This window comes from Sorex fumeus, unplaced genomic scaffold (genome assembly GCF_029834395.1).
Source record: "Sorex fumeus unplaced genomic scaffold, SorFum_2.1 ptg000034l, whole genome shotgun sequence".
NCBI classification, from domain to species: Eukaryota; Metazoa; Chordata; class Mammalia; order Eulipotyphla; family Soricidae; genus Sorex; species Sorex fumeus.
The window spans coordinates 24,180,178-24,195,002 of NW_026606091.1; the positions used below are offsets into that span (position 1 = coordinate 24,180,178).

Genomic DNA, 14,825 nt, shown 5'->3' on the forward strand with positions numbered 1-14,825 from the left:
TTCAATATGCCAAACACAGTAACAACAAGTCTCACAATGGAGACGTTACTGGACCCGCTCGAGCAAATTGATGAACAACAGGACAGTGCTACAGACAATTGTTGGGCCACATCTGGCAGTGCTCAGGGCTTACTGGCTCTGTGCTTAGGAATCACTCCTGGTGGGGCTTGAAGGACCATATGAGATGCCGGGATTGAACCTGGGTTGGCCATACGCAGGGCAAATGTCCTACGACCCCCTCTCCTGTTGCTCCGGCCCCTCTTTTGTTGCTTGACTGTCTCCCAGCTCTAGATTCAGGGCCTCCAGGAAAGGGCAGAGAACTTGGACACCACACCACACTCAGAGAATATTGTTCCAATGCTGCTTTATTGTTTTGGCTTGGGGGACCCCTGTATTTTTTTCCCCTTCAGCCCCAACTTCAGAGTGGTTGGGGTCCCCTGAAGCCTCTTCCCTCGGCGCTCAAACCAGCGTGCTAGGCTGCGGTTCTTGGGGTGGATGCAGACGGTGCGGTGAGTCAGGTGAAGCCTGGGGAAGGAAAGGTCCAAAGACTTGGTGGGGGCTTGGGAGTAAGGGGTGAGGGGCAATGGCTAGGTGAAAGCCTGAGGAGGAGGAGGAGCAGTGAGAGTTGGGCTGGCAGCAGGGGTGGGAATGGATGGTCCTGCAGGGGCAGGGCTAGTGCTCACACAAAAGCTTGGAGGTGACAGTTCCCATCAACCTTCTGCACTTCTACCCGGACGACCTTCCTCAGTAGCTTGGCTGACAGTGGCTGACGGTAGAGCTGAGTACAGCATGTGGCGACGGGCTGCAGGGGGAGTCCTTGGAGACGGGGGCGGGGGGGGCACGGACTCAGAGGGCTCCTGGCGCTGAGCCCCCCTCTCAGAACAACCCCTCAGCTGCAGACTGGGCTTCCTGAACCCCCACTTTTCTCTCCATCCCGTTCAGCCCCAAAGTCCTCACCTTCTCCAGGGTGCAGGTTCAGGAGCAAGAGGAGCAGTAGGACGCTGCCGGTGGGTGAGCGCCCCTTCATGCTGTCCTGGCGGGATGCTTCCTGCTCGCTCCTCCTCCGCCCCTACCTTTTATCTGGGTGCTTTTACCTGGGGCACCGGGTGAGTCACAGACAGGTGAAGATGTGTTCGTGGCTCATCCTGTTGATGCTCCTGGCCCTAATTGCCCCAGGCAATTCAGACCCCCCCCTTCCTCCTTTAGGACTGCCGTTTCCCAGGGGCCCCGGAGGTCCAGCAGAGAAGCTGGGGTGAGGGTGTAAGAGGGGAAAAGGATGGCACTGTCACTGAGGACAGGCATCAAGGACCCGCAGTGGCATCCAATCGTGGACATTCACCCTCCCATACCCCTAACCACACGTGCAGTCACACCTCACTCCATCAGCCTCACGTGGCCAGGCATCGTTAGGCAGAATCCTGCATTCCCAGTGATACTCCGACGCCCTCTCCGGCCACTGTGTTCTCACAGCAGCCCATCACTCAGCCACATCAGCACATACAGATTTGGATGGGGGAGATATGGGTGGGGTGGCAGCCAAGAGCAGGCAAACATCAGCTTGCCTTCGGCTTCCCTTCCCACTCCTCTTGCCAGCCGCACTTATCAGGAGAAACTGATGGGAACGGGGCCCTATTGCTGATGGAGAAATCTTGGCCGGGATGGCGTGCTTTGAGTCAGAAGCTGGAGTAGGCCCTTTTTTGGTGGTATTGGTTGGTGCCTTGGTCATGCTGAGGTGGGGGCTGTTTTCCCTAGGAAGACTGATGGGAAGAGGGCTAGGGAGGACAGAGAGGCCATATAAGGGCACGTAAAAGTCTTTGTTGTTTGCTGCTGTCAAACAGGTTAAAAAAAAAACAAATTTTATCTTCCTATTTTTGCCCTGTCCTGTCACAGGAATGCCAGCCTCCTGCCAGCAGTGGCCTGGGCTTTCCAGGCCACTGTGACTTGTTTGAAACAGCAGACTCAGGAATACAATGATCCCTTCTGCTCTACTGAAAATTCTAGCCACTGGCCACTGAGGGGCTAAGGGAACATTCATCCCCCCTCCTGACTTAGGTGTAGTAGTACTGCCTCCACTTCTGCACCCTCATGCTGTGGGCTTCCCCTTCCTTCCCCTTCTGGTTCCTTCTCTCCTCATCCCATGCCCAGCCCCCATTCTCCTTAGCCCCTCTCGAAGGCCCCTCCCTGCCCCCTGGTCCCTTCAAGGAATCTCCTTGTCCTAGGGCCTGGTTGCTAAGTGGAGGGCCCCTGGCACCTTGAAGGATTTTCCACCCCTGGTCTGGGCATTTCAACCCTTCAGCCCTGTTCTATAGTGGAAATGTAAACTGAGTCATAATCCGGTCCCTTTCTGTTCGTGGCAGTGATGTCGTTGTGACCTTTTGCTCTGTGGTCAGCTACCTTGTCAAGACAGGTCTTCTCCTGGACTTTGGTGTCACGTTTTTCCTGGGCATCTTCCTGCCGCACGGCTGCTCCAACAGTCAGGAGGGACCTTCGGCTCCAAGAGAGGACCAGCTCCCCTTGTAGGCTGGACAGCTTGAGCATTCCCTCCCTGTTGTACAGAAGTTGAAAGCCCTTTCCTGGCATTTATCTAGTGGATGCCCTGGTTCTCTCTCTCTTCCTTTCTCCCTCCTTTCTCTCCTCCTTTCTCTCCTCTTTCTCTCCCCTCTCTCTCGCCTGTCTCCACCCTCCCCCTCCTCTCTCCCCTTTCATTTTTGGATCACATCCAGCTGTTCTCAGGGCTTCTACTGCCGTGTTCAGGAATCACTCCTGCTGGGGGTCATATGGAGTGCTGAGGAATCAAACCCAGGTCCTCTGTGTGCAAAGCAAATGCGCTACCTGCTGTACTCCAGTCCCTGCCCTGGTTTCCGACAGTGTCCTGATGAAGTTGCTCAGTTCATTTTTGGAAACAGTTTTTTTTTGGGGGAGGGGCTCTCAAGTGATGCTCAGGGGCCACAGGTCCCTCCTCCTGATTCTCTGCCAACTAGGTTTTCAGTTCAATGTGAGGGCCAGAGGATGTGGTACTGCTGGGGCTCTGTAGTATCAGGGATTACCCAGGTCACCCTGGCAGTGACAGGGTCACCCCTGATGCTGCTTAGGAGACCATGGGGTACCCAAGACAGAATAGGTATTGGTCACATGCCAGGTCTGCCCCTTAACTTCTGTAGTATCTCTCTGATCCCTGGGAAACTGTTTTTTGGGGCCATACTTGGCAGTGCTCAGGAGTTATTCCTATCTGTGCTCAGGGCCTGGGGGACCATATGTTGGTGCTGGGGGTCAAATCTGAGTCCATCATGTGCAAGGCAAGCACTCTACCTGCTGTACTATCTTTCCAACCCCAGGAAACACCGTATTTTACTTTCTTTGAGTTTTCCTGGGTGCTGAGGGCTACCAGGATTCCACCTACATAAAGGGGCCATGTGGTATTAGGGATCAAACTTGGGGCCACTCTCATGCTGGGTGGTTCACTTTTTTTTGTTGTTGAAATAAATAGATTTTATTTGGAGGATTTCTAAGGTGTGGAGGGGGAGAGAGAGAGAGTAACGTAGTCAAGAGAGAACAGGGGCTTCTCTAAGGGCGGAGAGAGCCCCTACACACATCTTAGCATTAGACACGAAAACATGAAAGTACACATCTCAAGAGGGGAGATCGGGTGACACATGTGCTCAGTCCACATGTGCTCCGCCACGTGGGCGCAAGCAGCACATGGGCTCAGGCAGCATATGCCACTGGGTGGTTTACTTTTGAAAGGGTCTTTGTGACAGGCAGTGTGAGGGAGTTGGGGCCCAAGAGATGAGTCCTAAGGTGGCCACAACCCAGAGGTCACTCTGTGTTTGCTTTGGGACAAAGGGCCAACTTGAACTTCTTGTACCAGTGGCCTTCACTCTCTCTCCTACCATCCAAACTTGTGCCCCAGAATAGGCACCGCCCTTGAGGCACCATCATCTTGTCACAGAATCTCCCCATCAGCCTCACTCTTTCCTGTGCTTGTCACCAGAGATCTGGAGGGCAGGAAATAAATTCTTTCAGTATGCCTCCACTTTTTCCCTTTGAGATCCATTAAGATAGAACTTGAGGGGCTGGAGCGATGGTACAGCGGGTAGGGCGTTTGTCTAGCACGCAGTCGACCCAGGTTCGATTCCCAGCATCCCATACGGTCCCCTGAGCACTGCCAGGAGTAATTCCTGAGTGTATGAGCCAGGAGTAACCCCTGTGCATCGCCGGGTGTGACCCAAAAAGCAAAAAAAAAAAAAAAAAAGAAAGAAAGAAAAAAAAAGAGATAGAACTCAACATGTGATCTGCTTGAGCAGTGGCAGCCACAGGCCTGTATGTCAGTGTAACCCCATCCCTGGGGCTCTCTACTCCTCAACCTTTTCCCAGCCAAGACCTCCATCTAATCTTGCTTCCTTCCTGGGCACCCTAGGCTGGAATATCCCAGAGGCCCACAGGTGCCCACCTGACCCCCTGGCGAGACATACTGCCTTAACATAACTTAATTCTCTGGTCTCCTTGATGTCACAGCTGGCGCTGAGCTGAAAGCAGGTCCACCTCCCACTGCCTGACCTTTAGCACTGCAGGAGGCAGTGGACCAAGCAGGCAGTTCTCCTAAGGGAAGGAGCTCCAATTCGGGAGGTTGGTGCCAAGAGTTTCTAAATCCTGGGGGTCAGACTGGAGGAGTCAGAAGCTGGGCTACAAACTGCAGGGGAAGATCCCTAAACAGTGCCATGTCAGTCCCCTGTGGCAGGCTGGGGGTACCTCCTCTCTCTGGGACTGCTTTCGTTCCCCAACTCTGGTCTGAGAACAGCACCTGAGCAGACACTCTCTGGATACCTGGAAGGTGTGGTCGAGGAGGAGAGAGCACATCAATGCAGGGATAAGGCTGGGAGGTGACCGGCCTGGAAAACCGTCTGTGGTCACCCTGAGTGGGGCCGAGGGGTCCCATTGATGACTGTGTAGAAAACCGTGGAGGGCCTGACACCACCCGAATGCGAGGCCTGGTAATGGATGATGAAGGACCCTTAGGAATAAGGCGGTCTTGACAAGGAAAGGCACTGGGGGTGGGGGGGGTGGGGTTATGGGAGAAAGGGGACCCCCATGAGGAGAGGAAGGAAAGGAAGGACACCCGGGGCTGGGGAGGCGGGAAACCCAGCCCGCATAGACACAGCAGCGCCAATGAGCAGGCCATCACGGTAGCTTGGGTTTAAATCTTTAATGCACTGGCTGGCTGGGTAGTGGCGGTCGGGGGCCTGCGGGGAAGGCCTCGTCCAGCGCGCTGCGGAGCGGGACCCAGGCCACTTGATAAACAGCTCATCAGGCCACGCAGCGGCTCTAGTTTCTGCTCCCGGGGGTGCGGCGAGCTGTGGAGGGGACCGGGGAGGGTGCGACCGGATACGGGCATGAGCGCGTGGGGTGTGGTCCAGGGACTCCCAGCCCGCCCCATCCCTGCCCTGGTTCATGCACCCGCCCTCTTCCCCTCCTGGGACCACCCCGGGCGGGGGTCCGCGGCATCGCAAGCCGCCCTCTCACCTCCGCTCCCTCCGCCACATGCGCAGCCAGGGGAAGAAGTAAAAGCAGCCCCAGTAGATCCTGCGGGGAGAGCGCAGGGGCGGGCGGGCGGGGCGGGGCGCCGCTGACCCCACTGCCTCGGCCCCGCCGCCGCCGCCGCCGCCGCGCCCCGATCGGGAAGGTCAGGCCCCGCCCCGGGGCGTGTCTCCAGCTGGCCCCGCCCCGGCCCCGCCCCCAACCCGCCCGCCTCCGGCGGAGTCGCGCCCTCCTCCCTCCCCCCCCCCCCCCGCATCCCGGAGAGGCCGGGTTCCTCCTCCGCAGAACCCCGCCTCCACTCACTCCTCCTCCGCCTCCAGCGCCACCTCGTATCGCCTCAATCCCGACATGTCCCGGGCTCCGAACGGCTCCTGGGGAGCGGCAGGGTTGGGATCCAGGACTCCCCAAGCCCAGATCCCACTCTGTCATTCTCAGGGGCAGCCTCACATGGTCTCAGGTAACCTGGGGCAGGTGCCCCCGGGAAGCCTCCATGGCCACATTGGGGACGGGGTGCGGGGTGGGGTTGGAGATTTGGCAGGTACTAAACGTTAAGGGATTAGGAGGCAGGTCGAGACAGGGGCCTGGGGGAGGGGGTTCCGGAGGGGAGAGTCGGGGTGATCAGGGGGTTGGGATATTTGGGGCCCCGGGTGCGGATTTTCGGGGGCTGGGGTCACCTGGAGGGGGCTGAGGGGTCGGCGCTGCCTAAACTCCCCGCCCTCTCTTGCTCCACCCCGGAAACTGACCGTTATCGTTACGTCACAGGGACTCCGTCTGCGCATCAGGGGTGGGGTTTGCCTAATTTCCGGAAGGGGCGGAGTCAAATGTCATTCTCAGGAGGTGGAGGCAGGGTCTTCGCCTAAAGGGATGGAGTCCGGATCTTTGGGAGGATGTGGTGGAGTTAAGGACCCTCTCGGAGGGATGGAGCTGGATTTGGAAGCGCGGGGACCTCGGAGCCAGGCAGAAAGGAGATTTGGGGCCTGTCCATCACTGCTTCCCAGTCTCTTCTTCCTCTCCTTGACTTCTGCCCCACCAGTTGCCTTTCTTGGCTGCCCTTTTTCCATTTGTATGACCCTGGGTCAAGAAGGAGTAGGCCTCCAGAGAGGGCCTAGTATAGACAGATCCAAGCTTGGCAGTGGGCCACTAGTTGTTGGCAGTGGCCTTGGCCAAGTCACTTAGTGACCGACAATCTGCAGCCCTTCCTTTCTGAGTTGGGCCCTACCTTTTTGTGACTTTTGTTCCCAGGGCCATTCAGTAGTATTGAGTGTCCTGCATTTCAGGGCATAGGATGCAGCAGTAAAGAAGACAGGCAGCCCTGAACTTCAGAGACGTTTTCTGGCTTGGAGATGGGGGTATGGAAAGAGACTGAGCATGACAGTAAATGTCTGACTGGGGGATAGAGAGTGTGCTGTTGTAGTGCCCAGAGAGAGCAATTAAGCCTGTGTAAGAGGTAGGAAATAGCTGCAGGAGTTGCTGAGGAGGGAAGGGGGGAGCCCTGAAGCTGGACTGTAGGGAAGAATGGCCAGAAAAGAAGTGAAATTTCAGACTGAAGTGTGGAAAGTGGATACACCTACTCTCTCCATTCATCCCACCCTTTCTCTTTCTCTTTCTTCCTTTTGTACCTGTCTATCTGCCTGGGCCATAAACGGGTGCTAGACCAGTGGTTTTCAACCTTTTTATGCCTGTGGACTGGAGTTGTCCATGCACTGGTAAGTTGAAAACCCGTTGATAGGCATGTGGGTACCAGCTGGGCTTTATTGGAAGCATTACCACAGTCTGGGCATGGAGACAGTATGCTCCTGCCACATGTACACACACACACACATCCTAGGCCCTTCCTGCCACATGTACACACACACACATCCTAGGCCCTTCCTTGGTCGGTGGTGCTCTGCTGCAGAGGGGCCCCAGTGCTGCAATGATTCAGACCATTCACACACCAGGCTCTCACTGGGGAACTTGGGACTATTTCTGCTGAGGGGCTTGTAGGAGAGGCTGGGGACATGGATGAGAGTCTTGGACAGGGGCTTAGAGGAAGGGGGCAAAGGATCAGGCTTACCTTGCCTGGGTGCTCCTGCAGTCTCCGGATGGTAATCTTCACCCAAGACTGGGGTATGCAGAGTCACTGGTCGTGACCTATCCATTTGAACCAGCCTGGAGTGGGAGAGAATGAAATAGCTCTAGAAACTAGGGTTCCTGGAAGGCATGGGTATATGGGCTAGAAGCTGAGGACCATCTTCAGGACCATTTCAGAGGCTTCCTTGGAGGGAGGGCCTCCTCAAGAAGGAAAGTAGATGGGAATCCAAACCCCATGGGATGGAGGAGGTGATGGGGAGGGGAAGAGCCTGTTTAATCTCAGTATCTGCAGTCATCCTTAGTTTTTGGATTTTTGGTTTATGTTTTTGGACTACACCCTGTAGTACTTAGGGCATATTTCTGGCTTTGCACTCAGGGATCACTCCTGGTTGGCCTTGGGAACCATATAGGGTGCCAGGGATGGAACCTGGATCAGCTGTATGTGAGAAAGCATCCTACCCTCTACTATCTATTTAGTCCCTGTAGCTAGCCTTGAGGCGATAGGGGCAGCAAAGCACCAGAAACATCCCTCAGAATTGGATTCTGGTTCTCTAAGAAGCAGAGTTTTTTTTTTTTCTTTTTGGGTCACACCCTCCGATGCACAGGGCTTACTCCTGGCGGTGCTTGGGGGACCATATGGGATGATGGGAATTGAACCTGGGTTGGCTGCGTGCAAGGCAAATGCCCTACCCGCTCTGCTATCGCTCCAGCCCCAGAGGCAGAGTTCTTGTGAGATCTTGGCAGCACTCAGAACTCTAGGGCGGGCAGTAGCATTAGGATTTGGAGGGGGCTGTAAGACGGGAAGGCCGTACCCCTGACTGCAACTCAGGACACCTGTCTCCAGTGCTGCTGCTTTGGCGTTCTTTTCCTCCCCACAGTAGGGCACTGCCCTCCTCCCTGTTTAGAGGAGATGGCCACTAGAGAGGACTCCAGAGACCCCAGGTTCCCTCTAAGCACTGACACATCTGGGAACAGGTGGGTGCAGACACAGCAACATCATACAGCATCCATACTGGACATAGACACCCTGCACCACACACACAGATGAGGGGAATGAGCGTGTTGCACGGGTGTCCCCCCCAGTTACCCACAAGGTATGTTATTGATACCTGTACCCTCAGCTTCCCAGATACTCCTGGACCTCCATGCTGACCTGAACTTGTCTCTTTTACAGACTCTCTGCACAATGCACTGGTCCCTGCTCTGTGCTCCCTCTTACCAGTTTACCCTCTTTCCTTTCCAGGGGCACCAAGAAATCTGCATGCTGTGAGGAAGGGCGGTGAAGGACGGGTAGAGATGGACAAAAGGGTAGAAGCTTCAGCCGCAGCAAGGTGGCCTGCTTGTTGGGGAGCCTGTGTAGGACTGGATGTGGGGCTGGACGGGGATAGCGCCAGAGTGATGAGGGTGAGGGGAAGTCCCCAGCATATGTGTGTGTGTGTGTGTGTGTGTGTGTGTGTGTGTGTGTGAGAGAGAGAGAGAGAGAGAGAGAGAGAGAGAGAGAGAGAGAGAGAGAGCTTGTGTGAGGCCCCTTCTCCTCTGGCCCTTGAAGCTTGGACCTCCCATGGAGCACCAGGACCACACCTCCTGGTGCAGGGGGATGGGGAGAGGTGGGTGGCGGGGCGGGTGGAAGGGAGTGTGTCATGTGTTGCCAGGGTCTGATCTGGGCCCAGCACAGGACAGGCTTTCACAGGTATTTTTTTTTTTTTTGGCTTTTTGTGTCATACCTGGTGATGCACAGGGGTTACTCTTGGCTCCTGGCTTTGCACTCAGGAATTACTCCTGCCGGTGCTCAGGGGACCATATGGGATGCTGGGAATTGAACCCTGGCCGGCCACGTGCAAGGCAAACGCCCTACCCGCTGTGCTTTCGCTCCAACCCCTCACTGAGGTATTTCACCACTGAAGTTATCTCCCAGGCCCAGATGATGAAATCTTAATAAACACATGAATAAAAATACTGATACCAGAGCTCACATAACTTCCTGTTTGGTGAACACCTGGGTGTGCCGGGAGGGTGTGATAATGTGATTGATAGAAGTTTATGTGTTCATTCAGGTGGCCAAAATATTTTTTCCCAGAATTTTTTTGTTTGTTTTTTGGGCCACACCCAGCAGTATTCAGCACTTACTCCTGGCTCTGCACTCAGGAATGACTCTTGGCGGGCTTGGGAGACCATAAGGGGTGTCAGGGATTGAACCCAGGTCAGCTGTATGCAAAACAAGCACCCTATCTGCTGTATTATCGCTCTGGTCCCTCTCCCAAAGTCTTATCTGCACAGTTCCAAACCTAAAAACTGGCCAAACTGAGGATTCTATACCAACAGATACCTTTAAACTTCCTTTTTACCCTTTTCTCTTTTTCCTTTGGTATATTTTACCACTGAGATATGGTTTCCTTTAGACCTAGAAGTAGCTTATTTGTTTTTGTGAGGCAAGAAAGTTTTTATTGAAACTTATTTAGAAAGATGTGAGGGGAGAGAGAGAGAAGCACACGTTTGAGAGAGAACACAGGCTTCTCTGAAGAAACATCGAGACAAGCAAGGGAGATATGAGCTAAGGGAGAACATGAACTTGTAGTAGGAGCCGAGTTTACTCATCAAACTTCATTGGGTCCCCTCTCAGGATATCATCCTGTCTACCAGGTGCCTGTTTTACATGTTGATTCCAGCACATGCTCCTGTGTAAGTGGAAGAAGAATTGTGTCCATGTGTTATATGTTTGTGTCTGCATCCTTGTGTTTGTCTTGTGACAATACGGTTAAATATCCATGGTGTGTCCTTGATGTATCTATGCAATTGAATGCATGATTTATTATGTGCCTGTGTGTGTGTGTGTGTGTGTGTGTGTGTGTGTGTGTGTGTGTGTGTGTTTGGATGGACATGTAGGTGGGTGAGGGTATAAATTGGTACTTTTTTTCATTTTATTTTGGGGCCACATCTGTTGATGCTCAGGGATTACTGCTGGTTCTGCACTCAGAAATTACTCCTGGTGGTGCTCGGGGAATCATCTGGGATGCCAGAGATTGAACCTGGGTTGGCCCTGTGCAAGGCAAATGCCCTATCCGCTGTACTATGGCTCTGTGGCTCTGACCCCTAGATTACTTACATGTGTGTTTGTGGATATGTGTTTTGGCTACTTGCTCTTTCCCTTTGAGCTCTTGCCTCCACAAGGCCTGCAGGGGGCATCTCGTGCTTAGGGAAAAAAAAATATTGGGGCTTCTGGTGTGTGTGTGTGTGTGTGTGTGTGTGTGTGTGTGTGTGTGTGTGTGTGTGTTGCAGTGGGGAGGGCATGCTCTTGCTTTAGAATGCTAAACTGTTTGGTTCCAGACAGGAGCTGGAAATGAACAAGACATGAGATGACTCAACTCCTGAAAGTCCCCGATCCTGGGTGGGGGTGTTTTTTATTTGTACCCCATCCTTCTCCAAACCCTCTGGCTATGTGCAGACTGTCCTGGCCCAAACAGGAGGGCAGAACTTGGCCCTGTGTTCCCAGAATGTGGGTGGAACATGGCACAGGACTTCTGGAGGTGACAGGACATGGGGATGGGGGGAAGTCTTGAGCAATAGTATATACTCTTTCCTGCCTCCTGCCTTCTGGGGCCTGAAGTAATACTACTGCCAGGGGTTCCCGAAACCTCCCTCCCCACTTTGTTTCTCACAATTTGGACCATTTTGATCCCAGGGCTCTGGGCCTGGGTTTGGGAGAAGTTCTGGAAACAAGAGCTCCTGAAGCCAAAGCAGAAGGTGACTTATATGGCTGAGATGGGGAGCCCTGCAGGGTCCAGGAAGGCTGCCTGGAGGAGGGAGCTCTGCCAGCTTTGGCTTTTCCCCCTTCCCTCCTCTTGCTGTGTGCGGTGCTCACGTGTTTGGTTGTGTGCTCTCTGGGAGTGACTGTGGAGCTCCCTGGGGGATGCTCGCGTCTTTACATGCAGTGCTTGCTGGAGGCTGCACCCTTTGGTCACCCAGCTGCAATACTCTGGAGATCATATGCTTTACAGTCAGTGGAGCTGCTGGTGCCAGCGGGAGGCTCTGGGGATAGGATTTGAGGCCTCATGCTTGGCCGGCTGGCGCTTTTGCCACGAAGCCCTCTCCCAGACCTCTCTTCCTGAGGTTTGAGGCTGGGTGAGCAGGTGAGAGCAGACTTTAGGTAGAATGAACAGCAAGCACTAAGGTCGAGAGAAAGCACCAGGGTTGTGATTAATCTCAGTGTGGAGGCAGGCAGGGGAGGGTGAGCAGTCAGAGAGGTTGTGTTTGGGTGGGAGGTGGAATCTGGTTCTTTCTGGCCAGATCTCCTTTCAGAAAGATTCTTGAGAACTGAGCCCTAGGGGGCCCTTCAGGACGGAGGCCTTAGCGTGGCGCTGGGAAAGAGGCCCAGATGCCAGACACTCACTCAAAGAGATGGAAAGCCTGGTGCTAGGTGACAAATCGGAGCTATTTGGTCCCCGACAAATTGGGGACCAAACTGGCTGAGGAGTGAGGAACTAGCAAATTGATTTCTGGCTTCCAGACTGCAGAGCCAACTGCCTGCTTGGGCCTTTCTCTCGGCTTGTTCCCCAAACTTCGCTCTCCACTTGGCAGTGCTTTCTCTAGTCACTCATCTCAGAAAAATGTCACCTCCATCTTGCTCGCTGCACAGGCCTGCAGCCTGGTGCTGTCTGGTTTCCTTCCCGCCTCAGTTCGCAGTTCTTGACTCAGCCCCTCCCCTGTGTCCCAAGTGTGTCTCCTGCCCTTTGCTCTTCCCCTTGCCGCCAGCTTGCCAAGCCTGCACATTTGAGGTGTCCTCTGACTTCCCCACTGCCCAGTACAAGCCATTTTCTGGACTCCCAGGAAGGTCTTCAACTCATCTGAGATGTTTGTCCTCTGAGTAAATATTTAAGCACAATCTACAGTCCTCCATGTAGCCTTCAGACACTTAGACCAGCGTGTGCCTGGGGGCTGCTGTTGGCCTCCCCACATCCCCTTTCCTCCTGTCTGGCATGGTCCAGCCACTCTTGGTCTTTGCTCCTTGAATGACTGCTTCTCCTTCAGATGTTAGCTTAAATGTCATCTTGGGTTGGAGAGGCAATAGAGGGATCTAGGTGCATGTTGATGACCCCAGTTCAATCCCTGGCACCACATGATCTCCTGAGCACCACTGGGGCAGCCCAGGTAACTTCCAGCACTTCAGGGTCTGAGCAGCTCTGCATTCTCTGACCCTTGCGTATAATTTTTGGCTTGGTTGACTGAAAATTGCTGGGAGGGACCATGACCTCTTGAGCCCACTCAGGAGACCCTGTGCTCCCTCCCCGAGTTATCTATTCAAATACATTTTTCTTGGCCACCTATTTAAATTTACAAATGTACCAATGCCATCTCTGTTGTTGGTTTTCATCTTTTTTGTCCATTTATTGTACCTTTCATATGCATCTCCAATTTGAAATTCCCTTCAAATTTTTTTTTATTATGGGGTCAGAGTGATAGTACAGTGGGTGAGGAATTTGCCTTGCCTGGGTTATATCCCTGGCATCCCATATGGTCCCTCAAGCACTACCAAGAGTAATTTTGAGTGCAGAGCCAGGAGTAACCTGTGAGCATTGCCCCAGGTGTGGCCCTAGAAGACAAAATAAACAAACCAACAAACCAAAACCTTTTGCTACCATGCTTCTGGTTGTACTCCACTGCTCAGATGAGTCTCGTCCAGAAATTGATCTGTTGAAAAACTCAGGTATTCGAGTTTTGTGACTGAAATCTCCAGGCTTTCACAGAGTTGGGGATGGGCTACTTCTCCCCTATCTTCCTGTACTTCTGGAAGCCCCAGCAGTTACGCACATGCCCTCAGTTAAAAATTTGACTCTAGCTATATCATTTTTCATTCATTCATCATCCTGTTATTCGTCGATTGCCTCGAGCGGGCCCCAGTAACGTCTCTTTCATCCTAGCCCTGAGATTATATTCAAGGCTCTTTAGGAGAATGAGACCCATCATTGTTACTGGTATTTGGCATATTTGGTACACCACGGGGAGTTTGCCAGACTCTGCCCTGGCAAACTACATTCGATAGCCTGCAAGTTTGTCCAAAGTAGGAATGAGATAAGATGTCATAAAAAGATGTCATGATAAGATGTCGTGCGGCCGCAAATGCGGCCGCGCGGTTCCGGGAGCTGAATTTTATAGTCTCTGAGTCTTGGCCGCTGATGGGATTACACGGCGCCAGGGGGCCAGGTGGTGGGTGTGACCCCCGCCTACTGGAATTTGGAGGATCTGGGTGGAGGATGCTTGACTCCAATTCGAGTAGGCTTGGAGATCTTGGTCCCGGAACCCGCGTGGCTTTGTCCCTCTGCCAGTACCTTCATGTGTGCGGAGAGTGGTCTCAGCATGGTGGTGGCTGGTCCTGGAGGTCTTCGGCTGCCGGAGCCCTGGTCGGGGCAGGGAGGAAAGCTCAACCCGCTCCCCTCCAAGGGACCCCGGCGAGGAACAGCCAGGCGCAGGGGCAGGAGACTGCACTGGTCTCTTCCGGGAGCTGGATTTTATAGTCTCTATATTTTTATATTTTTTATTATTTAATATATTTTTTATATTATATTTTTATATTTTATAGTCTAGCTATATCACCCCGTTAAAAACTTTGGACACCCTGGATTGTACCAGCTGCATCTCTAACTCTGCAACACTGTTAAACCAGGAGTAGCATATCAGATTGGGTGGGATGTAATGTAGAAGGGCAGCTAATCGTGATTAAAAAATATAAACACACAGAAGGCTTAACCTGTCATTTTAGTAATCTCAGTGATTTTAGTAATTTCTCCACAAAGGCTTACTGGCTCCATGGTGAGATACAATAATTTTACTATCTTTCTTTTAAGGAAACTATTGGATTATTTTTTTAGCAAATTATTTATAACAAGCAATATAAAATAAAGTATTGAGGGTTTTGGATGCAGGCTTAAGAAGTGGTTGGTAAAATTGGAAATAATGGTGGTGGGAAGGTGGAATGGTGGTGGGATTGGCATTGGAGTATTGAATATTGAATGTGACTAAACTGATTTAAAATTGGAAATAAAATAAAATGAATAATAAAAAACAATTTCTAAAAATTATTTTGGTGGGAGAGTTTGGCTCTGTGCTGAAGGTCACTTCTCTGGTTTGTTTGTTTTGTTCTGTTTTGGTTTTGGGCCACACCTGGCAATACTCAGGGGTTACTTTAGCTCTGCATTCAGGAATTACTCCTGGCGGTACTTGGG

The 14,825-nt window shown here is 52.9% G+C and overlaps 2 protein-coding genes across 2 annotated transcripts; both read right to left on the bottom strand.

The window, feature by feature from the left end:
• Window positions 1-365: 365 nt before the first annotated feature.
• CCL27 (C-C motif chemokine ligand 27) lies at window positions 366-1,140 on the bottom strand. Its single transcript, XM_056117425.1, has 3 exons — window positions 958-1,140; window positions 684-816; window positions 366-525 (listed from the first exon to the last, which is right to left on the bottom strand). The coding sequence occupies exons 1-3, from the start codon at window positions 1,025-1,027 to the stop codon at window positions 366-368; spliced, it is 363 nt and encodes a 120-aa protein (XP_055973400.1). The 5' UTR covers window positions 1,028-1,140.
• Window positions 1,141-5,188: 4,048 nt separating this feature from the next.
• Window positions 5,189-6,272, bottom strand: LOC130026500 (uncharacterized). Its single transcript, XM_056117347.1, has 4 exons — window positions 6,210-6,272; window positions 5,839-5,906; window positions 5,521-5,580; window positions 5,189-5,351 (listed from the first exon to the last, which is right to left on the bottom strand). The coding sequence occupies exons 2-4, from the start codon at window positions 5,883-5,885 to the stop codon at window positions 5,195-5,197; spliced, it is 264 nt and encodes an 87-aa protein (XP_055973322.1). The 5' UTR covers window positions 5,886-5,906; window positions 6,210-6,272; the 3' UTR covers window positions 5,189-5,194.
• Between the last annotated feature and the right edge of the window lie 8,553 nt (window positions 6,273-14,825).